This window comes from Hipposideros armiger, unplaced genomic scaffold (assembly GCF_001890085.2).
Source record: "Hipposideros armiger isolate ML-2016 unplaced genomic scaffold, ASM189008v1 scaffold_314, whole genome shotgun sequence".
Taxonomy (NCBI): Eukaryota; Metazoa; Chordata; class Mammalia; order Chiroptera; family Hipposideridae; genus Hipposideros; species Hipposideros armiger.
The window spans coordinates 838,766-866,593 of record NW_017731664.1 but is presented as its reverse complement, the minus strand read 5'-3'; the positions used below and the strand labels follow the sequence as shown (position 1 = coordinate 866,593).

The following is a 27,828-nucleotide window of genomic DNA, read 5'->3' as shown; positions in this document are numbered from 1 at the left end:
AAAAAAATGTGTGAAAACAGGACACAGAACAGGCATTGCCTTTTAAATAATTGGCCTCTCAGGTTGGTAATATTCATTAAAGCCTTTACTTTCCATACTCTTTAGCTAAGCAATTTGACTCCTAGGAATTTTAACAAAATAATAAATAAGAGACATACAGAAATATACAAACAAGGATTTTTGCTGCAGTGCTATTTACAATAGTGAAAAATTTTAAACAGTTAGCAAGTCTACCAATATGGGAATAGTTAAATTATGGTATAGCTGTTCTGTGTCATAGTACACAACAATTAAAATCATTGTAGACCAAGATAGCCACTGTTAAAATTCTGCCATATGCATTTTCAGTCTTTTATTTTGTCTAAGTGTGTTATAAACACTTTATTTTTGTAACACATAAAGTGGGATCATATTATACATATTGTTTTGTAGCTTGCTCTTTGTACTTAACAAATATATTGCAAACATCTTTCTGTGCCATTAAATCATGAATGGATTTTGTTATTTTTAGATCACTTCTGGTGAGAAAATTAAGCTCTTGGAGGGGCGGGAGTGGTGGTGCAGGATGACTCTTCAGGACACTGGGTGACCTTTAACATATTATAGATCCTTCCAGTGCCATCATGGATTTCATATGGCAGTTATAGCCATAGCCAGTATTGAGCTGGTGAGCAAAATTTAACAAATGAACTCAGCTCTCATTCTAAAGGTGATAATTATAAGCATGGATGTTCTTGTACACTTAGTGACCTCTTTCAGACCTTTACCCATTTGAAAAGTGCTAGCAAACCCTTACATACCTAACATATCACCTTTTTTTTACAATAGCCCACCAAGTAATTAAATAACTAAAAGAAGGACTAAAGGAAAAAGGAAGCTTGATTCTAGGATAATCCACAAATTGAGTGGAATTATCAAGAGAAGATTTGGTTTTGTCTAATATGGTAGTGGGAAAGGGAAAGCGAATCAGATCAGTAAGAGACATGTAATAGAAATTTGATTACATCCTGTGGTCCAAGTGAGTCTGAATAGCTAACAGTGATCTTCCTAATTAGAGCCACAGATCCAAAGCACTCAACACTCAACTCTGTCATCAGGTACTCTTACAAATGGTTTCTGCACATAGTCAAAGTTTTCAGAGTGTCCATAGCATATCTTTGTTGTTCCTGATTTGAATATATACTTTAAATACACAGCTGAAGAGAGTGCTGATTTGAAGGCCAGCAAAGAAACTTTATTCATAGATAGCCAACCCAGAGAAACTTTTCTCGGTTGGGGGCTGAGGAATGAGGAGGGTGGTGTGGGATGAGGAATATCAGGAGGTGGTAACTTTATGCCTGGAAGCTGAAATCCAAGTTTAGTTGATACGTTTAACAATCCATAGTTGGGGGATTTGACCGATTTTTTTGTTTCTCCCAACCGTTCATTTGGCATAGCATGCATATGACTAATCTGACATCTAGGTTTTGGCACTAGTGTTGATCTGGTATTATCATTCCTCTTATAAATCAGAGAGCATTCAGAAATGTCAAGCCAGTTTGGATAGATCCTTTGGCAAGTATATGCACATAAATGTCATAGATGTTTCTAAGTATATCTTCGTGATGTCAGGAAAGTTAACCAAGGCCCTCTGCCAGTCCATTCCCTGGGCCTCTGTTGGTAACACTGAGCTAGACAGATCATGATCCTGACCTAACATGGAAAGTCGTGTGTCTTCCCTTAAGTGCCTAAGAAGTCCATACCTGGCCACATACTTCCTCTTCATGAAGGTCCACTTCTCATGTGCTGGTGGGTAGATCCACTTTAGTTTGTTGGCCAGTGTTCTGTAGAACTATGGATACTGTCATCATGTGTACCTAAAGGTCACATGCTCCTTTGTAAGATTTGCTGGCTGTTACAGGGACAGCCTAAGCTGAGCCAATGAAATATGGGTTGAATTTATATCTCTGTAAGAATGTTCCTGTTAATTATCCACTTTTGATAAGCACGAGGTGTTACAATCAATGAGATACATAAATGCAGAAGTTTGCTTTTAGTTTTGGAAAACCATGACAAAACTCTACTTGCTTCCTGTTTCTAGAAGAACTTCCAGGCCAAAGCTTTGACAGCAAAGGCTACTTTTGTGGAGAAGAAACAATGCCTGTGTATGAGTCTGTGTTCATGGAGGATGGGGAGACCACCAGAAAAATAGCACTAGAGACAGAGAGACCACCTCAGGTAGAGGTCCATGTTTGGACCATTCGAAAGGGTAAGCAAGTAACATTACTTTTGGGTTTTTTTTTTGTTTTTTTCTTTTTCTTTTCTGGGAACACAGGGAAGAAGGGGAAAACTCACCTTAATTTTCATTCAACTTGTTTCTCTGTTTGGGTCAGAATATTTCCTGATTGATTAGAAACTAACACATGACTAACAAAGTTGTTATTATGGCATTTAAATTTAACCTTGACCTGGGCTAAAAAATAAGCATTGACCCTTGGGGTTTGTTGTCTTTTTCACACAGCCAAGGCTAGAGGAGTGGTTCGCAATCCTGGCTGCACATTAGAATCATCTGGGAGAAGTTTTGTTTTTTTGTGTGTTTTTTTTAAATACCAAATGCCTGGGCCCAGAGATTCTGACTAATTGGTTGGAAGTGGGGCCTGGGCTTAAGTGTTTTTTAAAGATCCACAGGTGATTCTAGTGTGTAGTCAGGGTTGCAAGCTATCAAACTGTAGTCTACCATTCTTTCTAACAGGAAGCTCCACAAACATGAAAATCCATTCATTCAGTGGGAAGCAAAGTTTATTGAATCATGCTATGTACTCTAGGATAAGACAGATTTAAAACATCATCCCTGGCCTCAAGATTATAGTCGCACTGGAGGAACTATCCCTGTCATGATGTCCAATTCCTTTTTTAATTACACCGACTACCATAGCAAGCCACATTAGGCTCATTGTAATCCTGTAGCTATTCAAACCATCCCATAGATAAAAGATGAGTGCTAATCTAGTCTGGCCAAGTTTTCAAGGAATTCAAGTGTAGAGGTGAGATTTCAATTGGAAAATCATGCACATTTTTTTTCTACTGGGACCTGCATAAGGCTCAAGTGTGTTCAAACATTAGGATGTTTCAGCATCATGCAAGGAGGTGGTTTAAAATGCAGCTACCTGGTGCCATCTAATTGATGCAAATTCAGTAGGCCTTGGGTAGGTTCTAAACTTTTCCATTTTTAACAAATAGCCAGGTGATTTTAATGTAGGTGGCACTTGGACTGTAGTTTGAGAAACAACAGCTCTAGTATTTGTGGGGCTTTTTTCTCTTCCCTTTCACAACCACCTTTCTTTCTTGAAAGAACAAGTTGCTCCCTACCCCTTAAAAAATACTGTAGAACACCCATATGTTTCTTTTTCATGTTTATTTTTCTGTATACCTAGGAATGCTGATTTTCATTCTCTAACTCTCTAGCTCCTCGATAACTGGCCACCTAGGACTAAGCACTGTTCTGTTGGCTTCCCTAGCATCGGGCCCACTATTTATTCATACCACATATCTCATCCCACAGAGGTGTGTGGATGTTTTTCAACTCACTAGTGTAGCATCTAAATAACCTTATTCACAGTGCTGGGCTATCAAGTTCTCTTCATGGCAAGCAGAGAAAAACTCTGGCTTCACTTATGTTGCTCCTTGTAGACCTTTTGAGGTTTAGTTCATTAGGCTGGTAACATGTTGTTCCTTAAATGCAAGGCAGTTTTCAGTTGTTTACATGTTATTTTGATAAAAGCTATTCAGGCAAGGTTGAGACTTTGAAACCCCTTTAACTCTCCATATTTTTTTAATAAGAGAAAGCTAAAGGAGCTGTGAATATTTTCCAAAGGAAAATATGCTTTTTGGTGAGTTCAGGAATCAGAATGGCTTCTCCATTTATACAAACAACCTGTCTGTAATAATCCCACTGCTTGCTCTCACTGCTTAACCAGGAGGGCAGCCCTGTGGTTTGGCAAGGACGTCATCTTCCCAGACTTGGGGCAATGGCAGAATTTCTATAATACTGCCTTTGGCTGCAGAAGCTCCAACCAGCACCCATGTTTGATTCCATGTGGCTTTCCCTAGGAGGGCTTCTCAGCTTTATCTATCTATCTCCATCCTTTGGAGAACCATGGGGAGGCCAGTAAGCCAAGAAAATAAATGTAGTCAATTATAATCCTTGAGCCATCCAAATTCCTGGTTAAGCACAGTACACAGCCCAGCTCAATACTTCAAAGCCCTGGTAATGAGATGATATGCTCAGCCCAAGCAGAAAAAGGTGCTGGTGGTTCCAGATAGAGAGCACCTGACCACCTGCCCCACTTTTTACTTGGCCCCAGGCATCCTCCAGCACTTCCATATTGAGAAGATCTCCAAGAGAATGTTTGAGGAACTCCATCATTTCAAGCTGGTGACCAGGACAACCCTGGGTAAGTGGTACCTCTCTTTCTTTACTCCTTCCTGGAAAACACATCCAGTTTGCAATGGAGCATAGCTCCAAATAAAGTATCTCTGTGTTTTCAGTGAACATTAGCAATGTTCATTATCAGCACTGGAGGATGTTCTATATCTCCTCCAGTGACTTAGTGGGGAATGTGGTGTTTGGATGTGAACTGAAAAGCCTGGACCTGGTGAATACAAATCCAGATGTAATCTGAGCATAACCTCCCTCGGGTCAAAGTTTCCTGAATATCTTTAATGAACTTGCTAAACACGGAGTCTCAATATAGTCAGAGAAACCTTACAAGATTCCAGGTCTGGAATATTTGTGAAGACTTCACATCTGGAAGGATATGTCCTCTGGTGGTAGGGATAAGAGAGAGAAAATCAATGCATATAATTTCCTGTATTGTATCAAAGCTCTGTTTGGTTCTTTGGAACTGCCCCTGGGTCGTCATGTTTCTTTAAAAGCATTCAGGTGCTCAAGCATACTTGCAGCTCTCCCACTTTCTACGCTAGATGGAGCCTAGGGACTAGATACTGCTAGCCTCTGGGGGGTGGGGTACACTTCTGAAATAATAAAAGATATAATTTCTATCCACAGGGAATTCTAATGGGCGAGACAGAACATGAAAGTACCTTCATTATGAATTAGTATACTTCTGAGGAGTTAAATACCTAAGTGCTCAGGGTAACTGCAAAGAACAATGAGATGAGAGCCAGGTGGGCTTAGTTGGGGAAGGCTTCAGGGAGGAGGTGTGTTTTGAAAGAGAAGGGTGTGACTGGGCATCAGGTCAGAAAGTCAGTCCAGGGATAGAGTGCAGCCTAAGAGAAGACTCAGACAGGAGCAGACAAGAAGTGTATGTGAGGAACAATTACAAAGACCACATAGGATGCACAGAAAGATGAGAGGAATTGGAGGTGGGAAGTAATCACAGGGCCTAGAAGAAGTCAGTGAAAAGTTCAGATATAAGGCAAGTAGCATTGATAGTTGCTCTATATTTAAAAACGGTGTGGTAATATCAAAATGGTGCTTTGAAAAGATGTCTCTTGGCTGTCAGATGGATTTATTAAGGATCTGCTTTGATGAGGCCAGATTATGCAGAGCTCAATATGCAAGGCTAAGAAGTTACACTTGATCTCCAGACCAGAGAACCCCAGTGAAGGTTTTTAAGCAAGCGAAGGATGCATTCACATCTGTTCTTTTAGAAGGAGGTACTTGCTGTGTGAAGTGAAAGGTGGACTGTTAGTGAAAGATCTGGAGATAGTCTAAGTTAGGAAGCAATTATACTGTACTAAGTCAGTTAGACAGGGAGGGGAGGTCACTGTGAGAGACATCTTTGAGGTTAAATCATCAAGAACAGTATTAAAGAGAGAAATGAGTTTGGAATGACTCCAATATTAATAACTTTATAGAGTGAGTAAATAGCAATACCATTCACCAAAAAGATACTCTGGAGGATAAGCAGGTATTGGTGAGAAATCTGAGTTTCACTTGGAACATCTTTAGCTTAAGATGCTTAAGGGCTACCTGAGAAGAATTACCCAATAAGAAGCTGGAAATAGAGTTTATGAGGTTAGTTAGTTGTTTGTTCTGCCAGAGACTGAAAGACAATAATCTGGACAGTAGGAGAAGTCAAACGGAGGAGTTGGGAGTCCTAACATGTGAGCAAGAAGTAAAGAAGGCAGAGTCTAGGATTCCAGGGTCAATGATGTGACTTTTGAAATTACCAGTTAATTTCAAAGAACAATGTTTTTTGTCCATACTGTGAACAAAACACTGTGTCTAGACACCAGGGGACTTGAAAGATTATTTAAACAAACGTTCTGCTTGTAACAGTTAGGCTTTGGAGTGTATAACAAAAGTAGACAGTGTGTGCTTCAAACTGTGCTGCTGAAGAAGTGGGTAATGAGAGGATCCATCAGAGTCACATCGGGACACAGAAGAATAAGCCTGACTTCTTTCTATAATGTGCCTCTCAGGTCCTGGCACACAGTAGGGATTGATTAAAGCTGGCTTCTTCCCTAACCCTTCTCTGCTTTTTCCTTCTACCTTGCCCTTGAGTTGGAGAAAACAGGGAAATAGGAACAGAGAAATCGAATCTGTAAAGAAGGGTGTCATTCTTGTGTGGCTAGTGAAAAAAAGAAGAGGTTCAACATAGATTCTAGATTAAGAGGAGCTTGCTAACCTTGGACTAGGACTTCTCCAGGTGTAATACCATGAGCGCAGGAATAAAAAGAAGGCTGAAGAGGCCATCCAGAGTGGGCAGTTTGTTGTGAGGGTTGTTTGACAGGGTAAGATGGTAGCAGGAAAATGAAGATCTTGTTACTCAAGGACCAGGAAAGTTAGAAAAAGGATGGGCCAGAGACCAAGGGTGGTTTCCAGTGCTCAGCACAGAGTATACACTCGAAAATGATTGCTCAATTAGCATGACAGAATGGGGGATAGAGGAGTTGGTCAGGACACTTTGGAGTGTGGACAGTTCCATGGAGGGATATGAGAAAATGGAATGGAAGGGACATAGTCACGTTTACCCAGAGTAGAAAGGGATCAGATGTGGGATATGAGACTAGAACTCTATAAAGGAGCCATAGGAGGGGATTGAGGGGTACTAATGAGGGAGTGAGGATAGACTGCAGGCATAGGAGAAAGCAGATGTGAGCAGTTTTTAACAAAGGGTGGCAGGAATACAGGAAAGATCAGTAAATAAGTAACCCCAACAACTATTCAGGCCCCCAAAAGTAAGCAAAGCCCAAATAATTTACCAGATAGTGTTTTCCAAAGTACCTTATTTTACTTGGTGCCAAGTGAGCCACCTAAATAGTAACCTGAGAGTGGAGCATTTTGCAAATGTTAAATATACTGTAAAAATTATAAGAACGATACTTAAGTTTTACTCTTGAGGAGTCAATTACATATTATTCTTGGGATTCTTACAAATGTTGTGTGTTAAAATGAAAGCTCCATGGCCTGTTTTCCATATCTGCCCCCACAAAAGTGTTTTGGGGGCTGTTCTGCTGAAACTACCTGACATTTGTATCCCAGCTCACCTGGTGGGTCATGTGTGAGTGAGGAAGGATGGGGGATACTGATTGTACTCCTACTTGGCTCTGCTCACTTCTTACCTCTTCCGGCCACTTTGTGTTTGCCTTTTAGGCCAGTGGAAGATATTCACCGAAGGAGAAGCTCAGATCAGCCAGATGTGTTCAAGGCGTGTGTGCAGAACAGAGCTTGAAGATTTGGTGAAGGTTCTGTACCTGGAAAAGTCTGAAAAGAGCCACTGTTAGATGAGACAGACAGTATGGGATAGGGTAAAGAAAGAAAACTCAAGCTGCAGCTGGACTGCAGGTTTAATTTGCTTAAGTCAACAGTGCCCTAAAACCCAAACTCAAATGCAGTTAATTATTTACGCCATGCACAGCATAATTTGCTCCTTTATGTGGAGTGGTGTGTCAGCCCTTAAACATCTCCTCCAAAAACACTAGAAGAGTCTTGAATTATTTGTGGGAGGCAGAGGGATAGAACACCATAACTCTGCTCTAGTTTCTGGGAGAATCACATTTCTTTACAGGTTAAAGAGTAAACAAAACCCTAGGGTTTCTATCAAGAAAGTCATTCCAGTGAAAGAAAGAGAAAGGAATTGCTTCTTAGTAGGAGTTCTGTAGTACAAGGAAATATTTGTATGAAATTATAGTCTTAAAATTTTAGAATGCTTTATGTTTTAAAAAAAATTAACTCCCTACACACACACACACACACACACACACACACACACTCACACACACACACACACACACACTCGCACACTCACACTCACACACACACACACGCACACACTCACACACTCACACTCACACACTAAACTATAGCCTTCATTCTGAGGCAAGACCACCATTGACTCTCCCCTCCTTTCCTTGACCTGGCTCCCAAGTAGCTTCATGGTTGCTGGTGCTCAGGAGAATAAATAAAGAACTGTGAGCAGAAGGCTCTGTCCTTGAGTCTGTAGTGTGATTGTTGAAGTCACTAACTATCATGGCAGGGTGAGGAATAAGAACACCATTTCATGGCCACATTCATTCTGAAATGGTAAATAATTTTCCCCACTTCCATTTTGTCCCTGAACCTATAGAGTCTCCATAAAGAAGTTAGAATTGGGTAAATTTTCAGAAACTCAATCCATGTAAGACAAAATGATTGTTAAATAAAGGAGTTGATAGACGTCAACAAGGCCATCTTTGTGATTTCGGGTCAGTACAACTCACCAATTAATAGTACAATATGCACTAATTTTCTAGTCCAAATTCTCTAGTCCAAAAATTTAGGTTAAATGATTAAATTCTAGAAGCTCCTTAAAAGGGCAGTTTTCCTTCTCCAGTTATGGGAGTTGATTTTTGCTTTGCAAAGGACCTTAGTCCTAATGAGCTTCTGAGTGTATACTCTTCAGCTGGGAGAATTATTGCTTATTTGGGGAGATGGGAATTCTGATACAGATCTTTATCCTAAATCTCCCTGCCATTCTCATGTCATCCATCAAGCATGGATTTGAATCATGGATTCTCGAAAGGGCTGCTCCAAAAATGTCTATTTGTAGCCCAATACAAGAGCATAAATTATCCATTCTGAGGCCTGGTTTTAAAAATCATCTTTATGGGAAAACTATAAATTCTCCACAACAACGATGTCAAGCCTGCCTTCTCGATATCTCTCCTCTGAGGGGCATGAATTAACTCTAGTGAGTACTTAAAAGTATTAAGGACCCAGAAATCCCGTATTTCCTACTCAGTGACCAGAGGTGAGATGAACATTTTTTTTTCCTTAGAGTATTTGACACCAATAGGGAAAAATGTAAAAGGGCCAGTTTTTATGGCAATCTGGCATAAAGGAGTCTATTCTCATATAAGAGACACAGGAGCCTTGCGGCCAGGCCTTCACACACATTCTCCTTAGGAAAAGGAGGTAGGAATGACATTCAGGGCTGAAAGGCCACGGAGCATTATTACTGAGGAGAGGGTGTTAAGAAGCTGCTGTGTCCTTCCCAGAGGTGGCAGTATTTCCATAGTGTGGAAAAAAATAACTGGTTCCTAAAGCAAAGCTGTAATTTCCCCTTCTTGATGACTCACCCCAAAGCCCTCCCACTCAGGTGTTCTCTGACAGCTCAGCCTTTAGGAAACACCTGGAGAGCTTCCCTAGATAGACTCCTGCTCCCAGGTGATAGGTCACACCTTTACAAAGTGCTGTGTGGAGCAGGAGTTGGGGAGCTATGCTGGATAAACATAGAAACTTTCCCTTTGGTGGTGTGTAGAGAGTAGGACATAGGGAGAAGAGGCCAACAGCCTGTAGTTAGTAGAGAGGAATGGATGTGGTTCTTCTTGTGTATTTATTTGTATCATAAACACTTGGAACAACAAAGACCATAAGCACCATTTAGTGGTTATAGCCATTTTATAGTTAACTCACGTAAACACATAAGAGTAACAAAACAGTATTACCCTTTCACTGTTCTCACAGGACATGTACCTAACTATGGTACTTATTTATGTAGTCATTGTATTTTTAGATTTTTAAATTAATAAAAAAGTTAATTTCAAAAAATCATGTGCAATAATGCCGTGTGAGTGACTGACTTTCTGGTTGATGCTTACCTTGGACTGGGTAATAGGTGATGGGCGGACCTAGCTGTTTCTCACTCAACTTGATACCACACCCACTCACAATATAGCATTGTGGCTGAAAGTAACTTTGCAGTCAGACTACCAGGTTTTCTAATCCCAGCTATGCACTTACTAGCTGTGTTTGTCCATTTCCCAAACTATAAAATGGGGATAATTGCTGTACTACGTTGACCTCTACCTGCAATCTTGGAGTGAGGTTTAGTCAATGCATGTAAAGTGATTAGTGTCTGGCACATCGTGACCATTTGTTTATGACCATGGATGTTGAAGAATGACATGGAACTGAAAATGGCCATTGATTTCTGGCTTCCCTTTAGGTCAAGATATTTAAGAGACTGGGTACAGAAGGCCATTGACTTGGATTTCAAGAGAGACTCAATTTTGGTCTGCTGGTTAGTGGTAGATTTATATAGGGAACAGGGTAAGAGTTTCATCACATATATTGATCCAAATTAAAGTTTCTCAAATCCCTAATACCAGCTACATTTGTGGTATCACAGAAGCCAAGATATAAGCTGAAATGATATAGGACAGTAAAGTATGCATTGGTGTTAGCAACACAGAAGTCTTGATGGTGAAATGTTGGGGGAGTGATAAGAGCAGAGTCCAGAAGTGAGTGGGGAAATAAGGAATTGGAGACAGCAGTTAGAGACAATTCTTTGGAGAAGCTTAATTACAGAGATAAGGTAAGGACGTAGCTGTAGAAGGATATGAGGTCAAAGGAAAGTTTTTGTCTTCAATATGGGAGTTATTTGGCCATGTCTGAATACTGAAGGGAGGGACCCTATAGAAAGAAAAAGATTAAAATTAATGAGAAAAGGAGTGTTAACCTGTTGTGTGAGGTGTATGAGAAGCCATGTCCCCATGATGAGCCCTCAAAACTCACAATTCTTGACCCACAACCTGGATAGAATGTTGGCCTTTGACTGCCAACCCCTTACTGTGAATGAGCTGAATCTAGTTGCCCTTAGCTCTGTTAGCTTGGTCCCCTTTACACCCAGCATACTGTCTTCTGGAAGGGTAGGCTATAATTTCCAATATTATTCCACCTCCATTGGAGGAGCCACACGTAACTCAAACCAGGCAGCTTGGCTCCAATGGCACTCTTCCCATTCCCTGATCACCCACATCGAAATTGCACCAAGTCCTATCAATTTGCTCTCCTAAATGTAGCCCATGTAAATTGGCCTTTGCTCTTATTTCCTCTTGCAGGATCTTTTCCTCTCTCTCCTCTCCACCCACTAGTGATTCCCAGGAAGCCCCTCATACGGGCCCAAGAACAAATCCTGCTGCTTACCACACGTTGCCTGCCTTTTATTTTTTCCTTTCTTGCTTTGGCCCTCCTCTGTAATAAGCAATGCTAGAAAAAATGGCCACCCACTGTCTCCATCACCACACATACCCTGAGATCCACTACCACTGCCAGCTGTGATATTGATGGTGAGTGCTCCTTCTGTCTTAGAGGTGCCACCATGGTGATGGTGCTCTGGAATCTTCAGTGCTCCCCAGTGGCACCATATCCTGTGCACAAGTGGAGAGAATGCCCTCCCCACCTGTAATGTTAGACTTGGTCACTGTACATTAAACCAGTTAGTTAGCACATAGTTTCTGAGTGTGTATTATGTGGACCAAAGCAGAGTCTTCCTATGACTCAGAGTCTCCTGGGATTTTTCATAAAAACAAATCCTTTAGGCTCCACTTTCCCGTTTTATCAGGGCTCAGTTGCCAGTATGCAGAAACTGTGCTGAGTGTAAGCCTCCAAGAGAGACATGAGACTGTCCTCCTAATTCCTTTCCCCTTTGGTGCACATATACTGCTTCCCTCCCGCACTGAATCCCTCATGCAAAGTGACTTCAGGGGGTCCACACCACCGGTCTGCCAAACAAGCTCAGGACTCTAAAACATCCAAATGAGAGCGATGAGTCCTTGAAAGCAGAGCTCCAGCCACAGCACACAGTTTCCCAAGTATTTCATACACATTTACAACTTTGTGCCTTTACATGTGCTCTTCTCACCACTTGAATGTCCTCCCCCTTGTTTGCCTGCCAAACTCCTACTGACCCTTCAAGACCCAGCCAAAATGTCACTTCGTCTGTGGAGCCTTGCCTGATTCCCTCCTAGTTTGCCACAATTTTCCCTTTCTCCTCGTATACTGTATGCTCCAACCATGCCAACTCCATCCTCCTGGTACTTACCATGTCCTTAGTACTTTTGTGCCTTTGCACATAGCTCCCTTTGCCTGGAATATTCATCCCCTGATGTCTCCATTTAATGAACAACTACTTATCTTTTTTTTTAAAAGATTTTTATTGGGGAATTGGGGGATGGGAACAGCGCTGGGGAATTGGGGAAAGGGGAACAGACAAGTTGCTGTCCTTTTGTTCTTCAGTCTAATTGTAGAGGATGTTGCTTCACTGGCCCAAGTTGGCACCATCATTGCGCTCTTCCCGGGCGAGGCAGATCAGTCGCCGGCTTCTGGACGGCTGCTCACTGCGGCTGCTGGCCACTCACGCTGGCTGCTGGCTACACACGGTAGCCCATGGCAACCCACTGCCACAGGGGCTGCAGCCTACGCCGTCACCGGCGACTCATGGCAGCCCAGCTCCAGGTTGAGCTGTTGTTCAGCATCTTAGCTGTAGAGGGCAGTGTCACTGGCCCTCATATGTGGGATCCGAACCGGGGCCCTCTGGCGTCCCAAACCAGCTCTTAACCATCGCGCCACTCGGCCGGCCCAACTACTTATCTTTTAAAACTCACATTTCTCATCTCAGACCTTGTCCACCTCTTTTAGGCACAGCTAGTTGTTACCCCCAACCCCATGCTCCTAGGGAATAACAACCATGCACTTATCTTGTGCCAGTCACTGTAGTAATCAATTGGCATACATGTTTTCTTAGTTGACCCTCACCACAGGCATATGTGGTAGGTCCCATTATTGAAACCTATTTTAGAAATCAGGATATTGATAGCATTCACCTTTTAAGTGATATTATATGTAAAAATATTAAATATTTGCTCAGCCACAGTCTCCCTAACTAGACTGAAGAGCTCCGAGAGGACCCAGTGCCCAGCACTTTGACACATCATAAATATTTGCTAAGTGAATAGTCAACCTAATAAGATTCTTTCTTCACTTGGGAAAGAAAGCAGTCCAGGGATTACTTAAATATCCAGGGCCAGGCAGTCCTTCAGGACATTTTCTCTGTACCCCACTCTAAGGAAATTGAATATAATCTGAGTGAATAAATACAAATGAATAAGTGCTTCTTTGCATTGCAAAATGATTTGCCATGAGTTTTATTTTAAAAGAACCAAAAAATATGGGATTTACGCATAGATTTTTTTGCTTTTACTACTTAAAGCAAGATGTACCTGTATATGCGGCACAGGCCTCACAGCTGTGAAGGATTCTTGTGGATGATAAGTAGTATCTATACTTCTGCATATACTATCTATATTGTGATTTAGTATTTACAATAGCTATAGTACATATTACAATACTTTTATCTTTACCCGTGTGTGTGTGTGTGTGTGTGTGTGTGTGTGTGTGTGTATGTTTTAATAATTAGACTCTGACATGGCATATATGGCACCTTCACAAAATGGATAATACTAGAGACCAAGGCCTGGCTTTAAGTTAATGTAGACAAGAGGAATTTTGAGTTGCCTCCAAGTATAAACAGTCCCCAATCTAGGAATGAAGTATTGGCCCAAAGTTTAGAATCCAGCATGCATTTTTTTATCGAAACATCATTCTATTTGATGCTCAGATTTCCAAGCCAGTCCATACAAGCCTCTTGAACCCTGAATGGAGCCAAGTTATATATAGTGCTAATTAGTACCTGCTTAAGTTCAGACCTGGGGGTAAGGGCTGGTGGTGAGGAGAGAGGAGAAAGCAAGGAGTTACCTTTCACTTTTCTGGGTGGGAGGGGGTGAGGAATAAGCTCTAGGCAAAATCTCAAAGAAGACAAAGTTTGTATTTGACAGCTTCCTCTCTCCATTTCATCACATACTCTCCAGGCCCCCAGTGCTGTCATTCCGCCCTTTACATAATCCATCTATCCCAGACCCAGGCCTGCCTTGCTTCACAAAGAACCTCAGGCTCCACCATTAAGGACCTCACTCAACAATCAGAACCTGAATCCCTTCAGGGCAGCTGTCTGAGCCTTAGAAGGAAACAAGTTTAGTGAAGCAAATGAGAGTTGCTTAATTCTCAGATATCCACTCACTTTTAAAGATTTTATTATTCTTTATTACCCTCAAAATGAATTCCCCAATTACAAAATTTCAGGCAGAGGGCTGGAGTAAGTGAAAACTTGGCAACGGAGGAAATAGGAAAGAGGTGTGTGTGTGTGTGTGTGTGTGTGTGTGTGTGTGTGTGTGTGTTGGGGGTGGGGTGGGGTTTGATATTTCGGGGGATGGGGGATAGGCAGCACCAAGTAAGCCACACCTACCTCTCCTACCTGAGTACCTGCAGTCCTTAACGCCACCCCTTGTAAACAGCAGTAGTGCCATTGCAGCTTTTCCTGCTCTTTCCTTCTTTCACTTCTGAACCTGTTCCTTCTCTAACATGCTCAGGTTTAGGTTTCTTTATTGAAAGGACTAGCAGCCCTTATGGCAACAGAGGCCCTGATGAAGAGAGGGGTGCTGCTTTTCTACTAGTGCTGTTCAGAGCTGTCATTGCAGCTGTCCGTTGGTATTCACTTGGCCTTGGCCCTGTTCCAGCACTAGGAGAGAGCACTCAAAAACAAATATGGAAATTTAGGAATGTATTGGTGTAGGGAGATAACTTCATCAGGAGGTAATAAGGGGAAAAGGAAACACGGGAGAAGCGCTTTTGCCATTGCCAGTCCTGTGATCACCACCAAAATTAATAATAAAATAAGAAGTTTGGGGTCAAACATAGTGAGAAGTCCACTCCCATCAGGAGACCAGGAGAAGACAGGGAGTTAATACATGCAAATAATTCACATTCCTTTCCCTTTCCTCCCTGTTTCCTACATCTCTTACTCTCTGTCTCTTTATCTTGTAAAGTGGGGATAAGAATAGTCCCTACCTTATAGGGTTGTTGTGAGACTTAAATGAAATAACATGAAGTACTCATAAAAGTGACTGGCACATAACAAGTACACAGTAAATTCCATTTTTTAAATTAGATGAATCATTTGTTCTTGAACTTTAATAATTCAATGTAAGGAGAAAGCAGTCAAGGCTTGGGTTATTTCAGGCAGAATGTAGAACTTGGGCCTGGTTTCTAATGAAGTGCTAGCCTGGGATAGCTAAAAAGGAGAAGCCTTTTTGGGATCCTGGTATAGAAGAGGATAGAGGATGCCCCACAGAATTTCAGCCAGAATTCAGAAAGAGCAAGAACCTGATTTTTTCTGCCAAGGAAAGGAAGAATAAATCTACCCACCAGAAACTGGGAGCTGTAGCCACAGCATTTAGTTATAAAATGTAATCACATGACTAAAAAGTAGGAAAACCTGGTTGACCACATTTTTTGTTCTGAAAAATGATCAGGGGTTGGTGTTTATCATAATTTCAATAAAACCCCACAGTGTGACATGGCTATTTCCAACGTTCATTTACTTATAGGCTGTAGTAACAAGAAGTCTTCCATCCATTCATTCATTTATGGAACACCTACAGAGGGCCAGGTACTACACTTGGTTCTGGAGTTCCAATGGTGAACAATATAGACCTGATGTTGCCTGCACAGAGTATAGTCTACCAGGGAATACAGAAATTGAACAAGCAATTTCCAAGTGTAATAGTGGTATGAAAAAGGTAAGTCAAGGTGCTAAGGAAGTGTAGGTCATAGGAACCTGTCCTCATCATGGAAAGGCAAGGAATATTTACCTGAGGAAATGATATTGAAGGTGAGGCTTAAAGATGACTTAGAAGTTGGAATTCCACACCATATTTTGTTTTGAAACATGGTTTCACTGCTTTAAAAGAGTTTGAACAAGTGTTGGCCTAAAGCACTGATTCTTCAGGTGATTCCTGTTAGAGTGTAGGTGCTACTGGTAGGGAGGGCTGGGTACCCACTGTAAGCCCTCCCTTATAACAAAATTCTAACAAGGAAAGCATTAAATTCCAACAAAGAAAGCATTGAGCACTGCCCCAATGCTATGGATCACAAGACAGGGATATTTTGACGGAGGGAAGGGATATGAATCTGAAGTATTATCTGAAAAGGCAGCCTTAAATATGACTTTCCAGAGAGAATGAGGAACCACGTAGGTGCTGGAGTGGAGGCAGTAGAGTATCAAAATGTATTTTATCATTGACATTGTTAGAAAAAGCATGGTGATGATAAAAACCTAACCAAATTTTAGTGTGTTCTTTTATAGTTTTTAAGTTCTCTACAGACAATGCACCTATATGCTCTGTATACCACTCCCACCATTCACTCTCCCCCACCACATGCCAATAGGTGGCGGTTAGACAAAGGTTGGAGAAAGACAGATGTTTTCAGCGCAGTTTTCAGGAGCCTTTACTTTGCAATTCTAAGAAAATCAGCTCTCTGTAGTAGCTCTTGAGATATGGCCTCTTCTTAAATAACTGAAGTTATTGTATACTTATCTTGTTAGTGCCAAGGAAAGTAGCCATTTATGGTCCTGAGGTCATGTCAGGCAGAGAGGAGAACTGAGGCAATCAGCTGGTTGTCAGGCAACCCAAAACTCCCTTCTGCAGGGACTGGCTAATTGTTTCCTCAAATGTCTCTTTTGCTTTGGCTACTGGAGACCCAGTCTGAGTATAATTACTCTTCTGGATCTGAAACAAAGACACAATCACATGGGGTAGGATTGGAAAGGATCAGATATTCACCCCAAGCCACAGTCAGGGGGATGCCTGGAGCAAGACAACAGGCTTGAGAAGGCTCTGATGCAATGCAATGGGGACAGAAGCGGGTGTTTGATTGAAATGAAAAGGTCACTGTGAATTTGAAGTCCGAGCTGTGGCCTATGGGATGCCCTGACGTTTTGGAAACTGAGGACAAGCTCCAAGAATATTGAGACATTCTGGCAACTTTGGAGAGGAAACCCCTCCAGAAAAACACAAAAGAATATGAGCTGATTCAATGACTTTGGATAGAAAATGGAACTCTGGGTTCGATGGAATGAGGAAGATTTTCCAGCAAGCATAGGGGAAGGAGTCTCTGGGAAAGAAAAAAACAAAGGGAGAAGTTCAAAAAAAAAAAAAAAGGAGCCTAAAGTAGTCTGGTAAAGTTTGAGGGTAGACATTACTATATTTTTGCCCTTACAAAAAAGAAGTGGGCAAACTAGGAGTTCATCACGTATTTGTCAGTCCCTCCTCCTTTTTAGTCTCCAACCATGGTACTCAACACCCTCTTGTTTCCCCTTGAGTGTCTTCCAACACCGAAAGAAGCTGGAGAACATTTGGGGTTTGGCTCTTTGCAGCGGTATCAACCAAACAATAACCCATCAGATTTTTACTACTGTCATAAGTAAAAAAGAATCAACTCCCCCAAGCACACATGGCACCCCAAAGGCTGACCCCTCTGTCTAGTCCACTAGACCTGCTTGGGGCCATTTCTGCTTTTAGGATGGAATTGTTCAATAGCCTACCCTAAAGCAATCCAGTCAATTCAGACCACTGTGTTAATGACTGTTGATAAGTTGATGTCCAACGAAGTGAAAATCTGTCTTCTATGAATAAAGGAAAATTCTGTATCTTTTATTTAACTCAGTGCTTCCTCAACTTTTTTGCATTTACATGACTTCTTTTGTCACTCAAAACTTTATCTGATTATCCCATGATAGTAGTTGTACTTTTCATATCTGCTGATTAAGAAGAAACTATATGATGAAAAAAGTTATTAGGAATTCAGCCATATATTTAGAATGTTTTGTGATTTGTTAATCACAACAGCAGCAACCATTGATGTTTTAGAAATAGCAGTAAATATATTCATAGGATATATTTATTCAAAATAAAGGCAAATACCTTGCTCACAGGCAGATTTGCAGGTCCCTCACAAAAACTCCCTGATAAACTTGAGGGTTGTGGCCTCACAGTAAGAACCACTATCTTAATCACAAGAAATGACTGAAACAGGAAGTTTATCTCTTTAAAAATTTCATACTGAAGATACATTTGTGTCAGCAGGGTACGGTGGACCCTCTCCCATGTACCTCACAGGTGTATTTTCCATAGGAGGTCTGGTCAGGGCTAGTTAATAGCTGATAAAAAAAAAGAAAAAAATGCTATGGTGTTAGGTGGGTACTGGAATTATCTGGGGGATCACCTCATTAAAAAAACAAATACTCATATTTCAGGGAGCCACCCTAAATGTTCATTTGAAGGACTTCCACAAAGACCAAAAAGACCAACACTGGAGGAAGCTGGTGGAACTTTTAGGGTTTGACTTTTGGGGAGCAGAGGTGGCAGAACAATAGGCCATTAATCAAAGTTTGACGACTGTCACAAGCACAAAAGAACCAATTTCCAAAAAAAATGGGCTAATAGAGAAGAGCTGTACAACTCTGAATATAGAAAAAAATAACTTAATTGTACACTCTAAAAGGGTGAATTTTCAGAAAAAGTCAAGAACCATATGATTTCACTGATATGTGGGATATAAAACTAAAAGCAACAAAGGAGCAAGACAAACAAAGAAACAAAAACTCATAGACACAGACAATAGTTTAGTGACTACCAGAGGTTAAGTGGGGAGGGGAGTGGTAGATGATGGAAAATGGGGTCAAATACATGGTGATGGAAGGAGAACTGACTCTGGGTGGTGAGCACACAATGTGATATACAGATGATGTATTACAGAACTGTACACTTGAAACCTATGCAATTGTACTAACCATTGTCACCCCCAATAAATTTTAATTTAAAAAAAGGGTGAATTATATGGTTTGTGAATTATATCTCGATAAAGGTGTTATTAAAAAAATACTCAACCACAAGTGTCATCAAGGGTATTGAGGTCAACACTGTTGCTATATTAAGTTCCCTATAACTGAGCCCCTTAAACCTCTAATATCCAGGGCCTGTGAATTTAGGCTGTCCTCAGCTCCACAGAAAGCTGACTTCTGTTGATGTCACCTGTCTGACTTTGTATATTCTGAGGAGATGATGATGAAAAACATCAGATAGTGAAGTGGAATGGAGGTAAAACATCAGTGTTGAAATCAGACATCCTGGGTCCATGGCCTTGCTCTATGACCTAGGGTAAATCAATTCACCTCTCTGAGCCTCATCTTACTGTTTTATTTTATAACTTGCTCCTGTCTCTTGACATTGCTTTGAGGAATAAACAAGTTAATGAATACAAAATGCTTAGCATAATACCTAGCTGATGCAAACTGACCTGTTACTTGGTAATGCACAACTATTATTTGGTAAATAATGATAGCTGCAAACAAGCTTGAAGTGGTGTGGTCTAGCTACTCCTCTATGCTCTCCCTACCAGACTATAAAAAAACAAGGGCTTAGATAAAAATCTGCCTTATATAGTCATTATTCATTAGCAAAGCAGGCACAACACATCATAAAACCTCTTCTATAAGCTTGATGAAGTCCCAGATCTCAGTCCTTTTAAGTGCTCTGAGCACATCCTTTGAAAGAAAGATAAAGCACATATTCTCTAGTTATCATCATGCAGTCAAAAATTCTCCTAAACTAATGGCTTTGCACAGGACTCATTCAGGATTAATTTACTCGTGTCATCCTATAGAGTATAGGGTAAAAGCCTCGGTGGATTCTCATACTCTGTGCATCAAATATGGGGAGTGTCTTCAATTTATTTCAGCTAACCCATGTGTATTGAATGCCATTGATTTTGAAAATATGAGCCCACTTCTAACATTCATCTTAATAATATGACAATTTCACCAATAAAAGTTTTGACATACAATCTACTAGTTAACAAAATCTCAGTTTCTGAGTGAGATATCAATAGCAAAAGGACTTATAGTAGCCACCTCTGTAATTAATCCTTTCTAATAAATTCTCTCTGGATCCTGGACTATGCCCTCTTAACAGTATACTCAATTCTTTAATTAATATAGAACTTTTCAAGGTCCATTTTGTCTAAGTTGCAGAATTATGGGCATATCGTTATTTGAGGTAGTCCTTTATTTCTTTTTTCATGCCTATAGGTTCTGTAGTGATATCCCCTCCTTCATTACTGATTTTGGTAATTTGTGTCTTCCCTCCTTTTGCTTTGGTCAGTCAACCTGGCAAGAAGTTTGTCAATTTTATTGATCTTTTCAAAGAACCAGTTTCTGGTTTCATTAATTTTCTCTTGCCTTTCTGTATTTAGTTTCATTGATGTCTGCTCTTATTTTTATTATTTCCTTCTGCTGCTTTGCATTTAATTTGCTCTTCTTTTCCTCATTTCATAAAGTAGAAGTTTAGATTACTGATTTTAGATTTTATCTATTTCTTTTTTTGTTTGTTTTTGTTTTTTCAAGTCTTTTTTTTAATTAGTTTTAGGTGTACAACACAGTGCAATATACTTTTTACCCCTCAAAAGGACAACCCCCCTCCCCTAACCCACCACCCCATTCGCCCCCCTCTATATCATACATATCTATTACAATTCCATTGACTCCACTCCCACACTATACTCCACATCCTGTGATTATATATATATATATATATATATATATATATATATAATATATATATATATATATTCAATTATAGTTGACACACAATATTATACAACATCAGCTTCAGGTGTACAGTGCAACGATCAAGCCTCTACCCCATCCATGAAGTGGTCTCCCTAACAAGACATGTGACCATCTGACACCCTCCAAAATATTTACAATGTTATTAATTATATTCCCTGAACTATCTTTCATATCCCTGTGGCAATATTGTAGTTACTGATTTATGCTGTCTAATCCCTTACCTTTCTCCCTCATTCCCACCCCCTCCCAACTTACCTATTTCTATATAAGCATTAATTGGTATAAATTTCCCTCTAAGCACTACTTTAATTGCATCCCACAGTTATGCCATGTCGTGTTTTTATTTTCATTCATTCAGTTCAGAATATTATTAAAATTTTTCCTTGAGACTCCCTCTTTCAGCCATGGGTTATAGAGAAGTATTTGAAGATTTTCTAGATATCTTTGTTGCTAAACTTTAGTTTGATTCTATTAAAATTATTGCATTATCTCTATTATTTTAAATTTCTTAAGGTTTGTTTTGTGGCTCAGAATATGCTCTCTCTTGGTGTATATTCTATATGCACTTGAAAACACTGTATACCCCTATTTTTGGGTGAAGTGTTTTATAAATAGAAATTAGCTCAAATTGTAGATAGTGTTATTCTGGTCCTCTGTGTCCTTACTGATATTCTGTATGCCTGTACTAGCAGTTGCTGAGAGAGGAGTATTGAAGTCTCCAATAATAATTGCATATTTGTCTATTTCTCCTTATTTCTATCAATTTTTGATCAAATATTTGAAGCTCTGGTGTTAGATACATACACATTTTTAAGTGTAGTATGTTCAGGGAGAATTGACTCCTTTATAATAATAAAATGTTTTTCAGCATTTCTGATAATATCCCTTGCTCTGCAGCCTACTTTATCTGATACTAAAATATTTTGTTTAGACATTTATATACCTCACTAAGTGATAACCCCAATAAGTCTATTACCCATCTGACACTGTACATAGTTATTACAATATTATTGACTATATTCTCTATGCTGCATTTTGTATCCCCATGATTATTTTTATAGTTGACATTTAATATTATTTTGTTAATTTCAGGTGTACACAGCATTGGTTAGACATTTATATAATTTATGAACTGATCCCCCTGATAAGTCTAGTAATCATCTGACACTATACATAGTTTTTACAATATTATTGACTATATTCCCCATACTGTACTTTACAACCCCATGACTATTTTGTAACTACCAATTGAATTTCTTAATCCCTTCACCTTTCTCATCCAGCCCCCAACTCCCCTCCCATCTAGTAACCATCAGTTTGTTCTCTGTACCTATGAGTCTGTTTCTGTTTTGTTTGCTCATTAATTTGCTCTTTAGATGCCAGACATAAGTGAGATAATACGGTGTTTGTCTTTCTCAATCTGACTTATTTCACTTAACATAATACCCTCTAGGTCCAACCATGTTTAATGTTTGCATGGTATAATCAGTTTCCATCCTTTTACTTTTTTAAAAAGATTTTGTTGGGGAATTGGGGAAGAGGAACAGCGTTGGGGAATCAGGGAAGGGGAACAGAGAAGTTGCTGTCCTTTTGTTCTTCAGTCTAGTTGTGGAGTACGTTGCTTCACTGGTCCATGTTGGTATTACCATTGTGCTCTTCCCAGATGAGGCAGATCAGTCGGCAGCCATTGGATGGCCTCTCATGGCAACTCACAGCAGCTCACAAAAGTGCACGCCTGCTGCTGGCCATCCCCACTGCAGCCTATGCTGTCACCGGCGACTCACAGCAGCCAAGCTCTAGGTCGAGCTCTTGCTCACCATCTTAGCTGTAGAGGGCGCAGCATCACTGGCCTTAATGTGGGATCTGAACCGGGGCCCTGCTGCTCAGGGCTGGCGTTCCAAGCCAACTCTTAACCAATGCGCCATTTGGCCAGCACATCCTTTTACTTTTTAACTTATGTGTGTCTTTGTACTTAAAGTGGGTTTCATATAGGCAATATATAGTTGATGTATTTGTCAGGCTTCTCCAGAGAAACAGAACAAGTAGGATATGGATATGATAGATAGATGATAGATGGATAGATAGATAGATAGATAGATAGATATTAGAAATTTAATATATGTGTTAATTTAGAAAATGATATATATTCATTATAAGGAATTGGCTCATACAAATTTTGAAGCTGAGAAACCCCACAATCTGCCATGTGCAAGCTGGAGACCAAATAAATCTGGTAGTATAATTTAGTCTGAGCATGAAGATCTGAGAACTGGAGAGCTGATGGTGTGACTCCCAGTCCAAAGGCCAGAGAAGATGAGATGAGATGTCCCGGCTCAAACAGTAAAGCAGGAAAAAAGAGGCAAATTCCTTCTTCTGCCATTTGTTCTATCCAGGTCCTCACCAGATGGGCTAATGCTCTCTGCCTCCGCATGGGGAGGGCTATTTACTTTACCAGTCCACCAATTCAAATGCTAACTTTATATGTAAACACCCTCACTGACACAGCCAGAAACAATGTTTAATCTGGGCACCTGTGTCCAGTGAACATAACAAATAAAATTAACCATCACCATATGAATAAAAAAGAAACAGCAAATCTGAACAGATGGATTACTAACAACAAAATAGAATCAGAAATCAATAAAATCCCAACAAACAAAAGTGCTGGACCAGATGGCTTCACAGGTGATTTTTACCAAACACTCAAAAAAGAATTAATATCTATTCTCCTCAAACTGTTTGAAAAAATCCAACAGGAGGGAAGGCATTCAAAGCTCATTTTACAAAGCCACCATTACCCTGATTCCAAAACCAGACAAAGACACTAAAAACAAACAAAACAAGAAAAAAAAGAAAGAATAATATAGGGTGATATCCCTAGTGAACATAGGTGAAAAAATCCTCAAAAAATATTAGCAAACCGAATTCACCAATACATTAAAAAGATCATACACTACTATTGAGTGGGATTCATTCCTGGAACATAAGGTTGGTTCAACATCCACAAATCAATTAATGTGAAACACCACATAAACAAAATGAAAAATAAAAACCATGTGGTTATATCAATAGGTGCAGAAAAAGCATTTAACAAAAACCAACATGGATGTATAATAATAATAATAAAAAACCTCAACAAAGTGGGAATAGATGTAACATAACATAATAAAGGCCATGTATGACAAACCCACATCTAATATCATACTCAATGGGGAAAGCTAAAAGCATTCACCTTAAGATCAGGAACGAGGGCCAGCCAAGTGGCACACTGGTTAGGAGTTGGCTTGGGTCGCCAGCTCTGAGCAGCAGGGCCCTGGTTGGGATCTCACATGAGGGCCAGTAATGCTGTGCCCTCTACAGCTAAGATGGTGAACAACAGCTCAACCTGGAGCTGGGCTGCCATGAGTTGCCAGCGACCATGTAGGCTGCACTGGGGCTGGCTGGGAGCTGGGTACACTTTCATGAGCTGCCATGAGCTGCAATGAGAGGCCGTCCAATGACCGGCAAGTAACTGCCTCCGCTGGGAAGAGCGCAGTGATAACACCAACATGGGCCAGTGAAGCGACATCTTCCACAACTAGACTGAAGAACAAAAAGGACAGCAACTTGTCTGTTCCTCTTCCCCAATTCCCCAACGCTGTTCCCCTCCTCCACTTCCCCAATGAAATCTCAAAAAAAAAAAGAGAAGATCAGGAACGAGACAACGATGCCCACTGTCACCACTTTTATTCAACAGAGTACTGAAACTTCTAGCCACAACAACCAGACAAGAAAAAGAAATAAAAGGCATCAAAGTGGGTAAGAAAGAAGTAAAACTGTCATTATGTGCAGATGACATATATACAGAGAACCCCAAAGATTCCACCAAAAGACTATTAGAACTCATAAATGAATTTAGTAAGGTAGCAGCATACAAAATTAACATTCAGAAATCAGTTGCATTTGTATACACCAATAACAAACTATCAGAAAAAGAAATTAAATTAAAAATTCTGTTTGCAATTGCATCAAAGAAAGATACTAAGAATACATTTAATCAAGGGTGTGAAAGACCTGTACTCAGAAAACTATAAACCATTGAAGAAATAAACTGAAGAAAATACAATGAATGGAAACATATACCATGCTCATGAGTAGGAAGAATTAATATAGTTAAAATGTCCACACTACCCAAAGAAATCTATGGATTCAGTGGAATCCCTATCAAAATACCAATGGCATTTTTCACAGAACTAGAACAAATAATCCTAAAATTTACATTGACTCATAAAAGACCCTGAATAGCCACGGCAATCCTGAGAAAGAACAAAGCTAGAGGTTTCACAATACCTGATATCAAATTATACTACAAGGCAAAAGTAATGAAAACAGCATAGTATTGGCATAAAAACAGACTCATAGATCAATGGGAGAGAACAGAGACTTCAGAAAAAAATCAATGCCTATATGGTCATTTAATCAACAATTATTGTATTATATACAATAATAAACTCATAATGGATTACAGACTTAAATGTAAGACCCAAAAATGATAAAACTCTTAGAAGAAAATATAGGAAGTAAACTCTCAGACATTAACCTTAGTAATATTTTTACTGGGCAAGGAAACGAAAGAAAAAATAAACAAATGGGACTACATTAAACTTAAATAAAAGTTTTTGCACAGCAAAGGAAACCATCAAGAAAAAGAAAAGGCAACCTACTAAATGGGAAAAGATATTTGCCAATGATACATCTGATAAGGGGTTAATATTGAAAATTTATATTAAAAAAATTCATACAACTCAATACAAAAAAAACAAAAAATAAAATTTAAAAATGGGCAGAGGACCTGAATACACATTTCTCCAAAGAGAACACATAGAAGGCCCATAGATGTGAAAAGATGATCAACATCACTAATCATCAGAGAAATGCAAATAAAAACCACAATGAGATATAATATCACACCTGTCAGAATGGCCATCAATAAGTCACCAAACAAGTGTTAGCGAAGATGTGGAGAAAAGGGAATCCTCATGCACTTTTGGTGGAATTGCAAATTGGTGCAGCCACTATGGAAAACAGTATGGCGTTTCCTCAAAAAGTTAAAAATAGAACTACATTATGGCCCAGCAATTCCACTCCTGGGTATTTATCCAAAGAAATCCAAAACAGTAATTTAAAAAATATATACACCCCATATGTTTACTGTATCTCTGTTCACGATAGCCAAGATATGGAAACAACTGAAATGCCCTTCAATGGACGATTGGATAAAGAAATAGTGGTACGTTTATACAATGAAATAAAAAAGAATGAAATCTTACCATTTGCAACAACATGGATGGAACTAGAGGACATTATGCTAAGTGAAATAAGTAAGGCTGAGAAAGACAAATATCATATGATCTCACTTATATGTGGAATCTAAAGAACAGAATAAAAGAAAAAAATCAGAAATAGACTCATAGACATAGAGAACAAACTGATGGTTGCCAGATGGGAGGGGAATTGGGGGGATGGGTGAGAAATGTGAAGGGATTAAGAAACACAAATTGGTAGTTACAAAATATTCTCGGAGATGTGAAGTGCAGTGTGGGGAATAGAGTCAGTAATGTTGTAAAATTGTATGGTATAGGATGGGTGCTGGACTTGATGGGGGGGTCACTTCATAAGTTGTATGGATGCCTGGCCACTGCACTGTACACCTCAAATTAATATAAAATAGTATCAAATGTCAATTATAATATATATACTGAGAGTGCCAAAAAATGTATATAAGTGGACACTTTGGTCACCGTTGCTCAAGCAGTAGTTCGCCATAATCAGAAGTGTCTGGACACTGATGGTAACCACTTTGAGCAACTCTTGTAACTACAGAAGTCAAATGTAACTTGTATTTATCTTTTGTTATTGGTGTATATTGAGTATTACAATGTTAATACAGTTTTCCTTTCTTAAAATGTGTATACATTTTTTGGCACCGTGTGTGTGAGTGTGTGTGTGTGTGTGGTCTGACAATTAAGTTCGAGAACTTGTTGCAATGATGCTTCTAACTTTTTATTTATGGTTTTATTGAGGAATTGGGGAAGGGAATAGTATTGGGGAATTGAGGGAAAAGGAACATTGTGTTATTCCAGGACCCATCAGCTCCATGTCAAGTCGTTGTCCTTCAATCTTAGTTGTGGAGGATGCAAGCTCAGCTCCAAGTCCAGTCGCCACTTTCAATATATTGGGTTGTCAGAAAATCATGGCGCATTTTTGCAATGAAAACCATAGAAAAAATACGTCATGACTTTTCCGACAACCCAATAGTTTCAGTGGGGGCGGGGGAGGAAAGGGGGGCACAGCCCACCATCCCATGCAGAAGTCGAACCAGCAACCTGGCTGTTAAGGGCATGTGCTATCACCAACTGAGCCATCTGGCCAACCTTCGGCAGCTCGCGGCTGCTCAACTCAAGGTGCTGTGTTCAATCTTAGGTGCGGGGGGTGGGGGACACACAGCCCACCTTCCCATGCAGGAGTCAAACCATCAACCTTGTTGTTAAGAGCACACGTTCTCACCAGCTGAGCCATCTGTCCACCCATTAGCAGCTCAGCAGCAGCTCAGCTCAGGCGCAGCTCACTAGCCCATGTGGAAATCGAACCAGCAACCCTGTTGCTCAGAGCTCACACTCTAACTAACTGAGCCATCCAGCTGGCCCTGTTGCTAACCTTTTTAGATATCAGAGGGATTATTCATTATGAATTTGTACCAACTGGACACACAGTTAACCAACTGTACTATTTGGAAATGCTAAATAGGCTGCATAACCTGAACGTTTCGCCAACAATTAATGACGCTTGCATCACGACAGTGCACCAGCTCCCATGGGACTGTCTGTGAGGGAGTTTTTAGCCAGTAAATAAATAACTGTATTGGAACACCCTGCCTACTCACCTGATCTGGCCCCCAATGACTTCTTTCTTAGCTAAGATGAAGGAAATATTGAAAGGAAGATATTGTGATGACCTTCAGGACATCAAGGGTAACACGTTGACAGCTCTGATGGCC

The 27,828-nt window shown here is 40.1% G+C and overlaps 1 protein-coding gene across 6 annotated transcripts in view; it reads left to right on the top strand.

Moving 5' to 3' along the window:
* Positions 1-8,211, top strand: part of CHRDL1 (chordin like 1) — a 167,104-nt gene extending 158,893 nt beyond the window's left edge. For all 6 annotated transcript variants that reach the window (XM_019660202.1, XM_019660203.1, XM_019660200.1 and 3 more), the window contains exons 10-12: positions 2,081-2,248; positions 4,344-4,433; positions 7,601-8,211. In XM_019660202.1, the coding sequence (XP_019515747.1) occupies positions 2,081-2,248; positions 4,344-4,433; positions 7,601-7,731 (389 nt within the window). In that variant the 3' untranslated portion in view covers positions 7,732-8,211. The remainder of the gene's footprint in view (positions 1-2,080; positions 2,249-4,343; positions 4,434-7,600) is intronic.
* Positions 8,212-27,828: the final 19,617 nt, after the last annotated feature.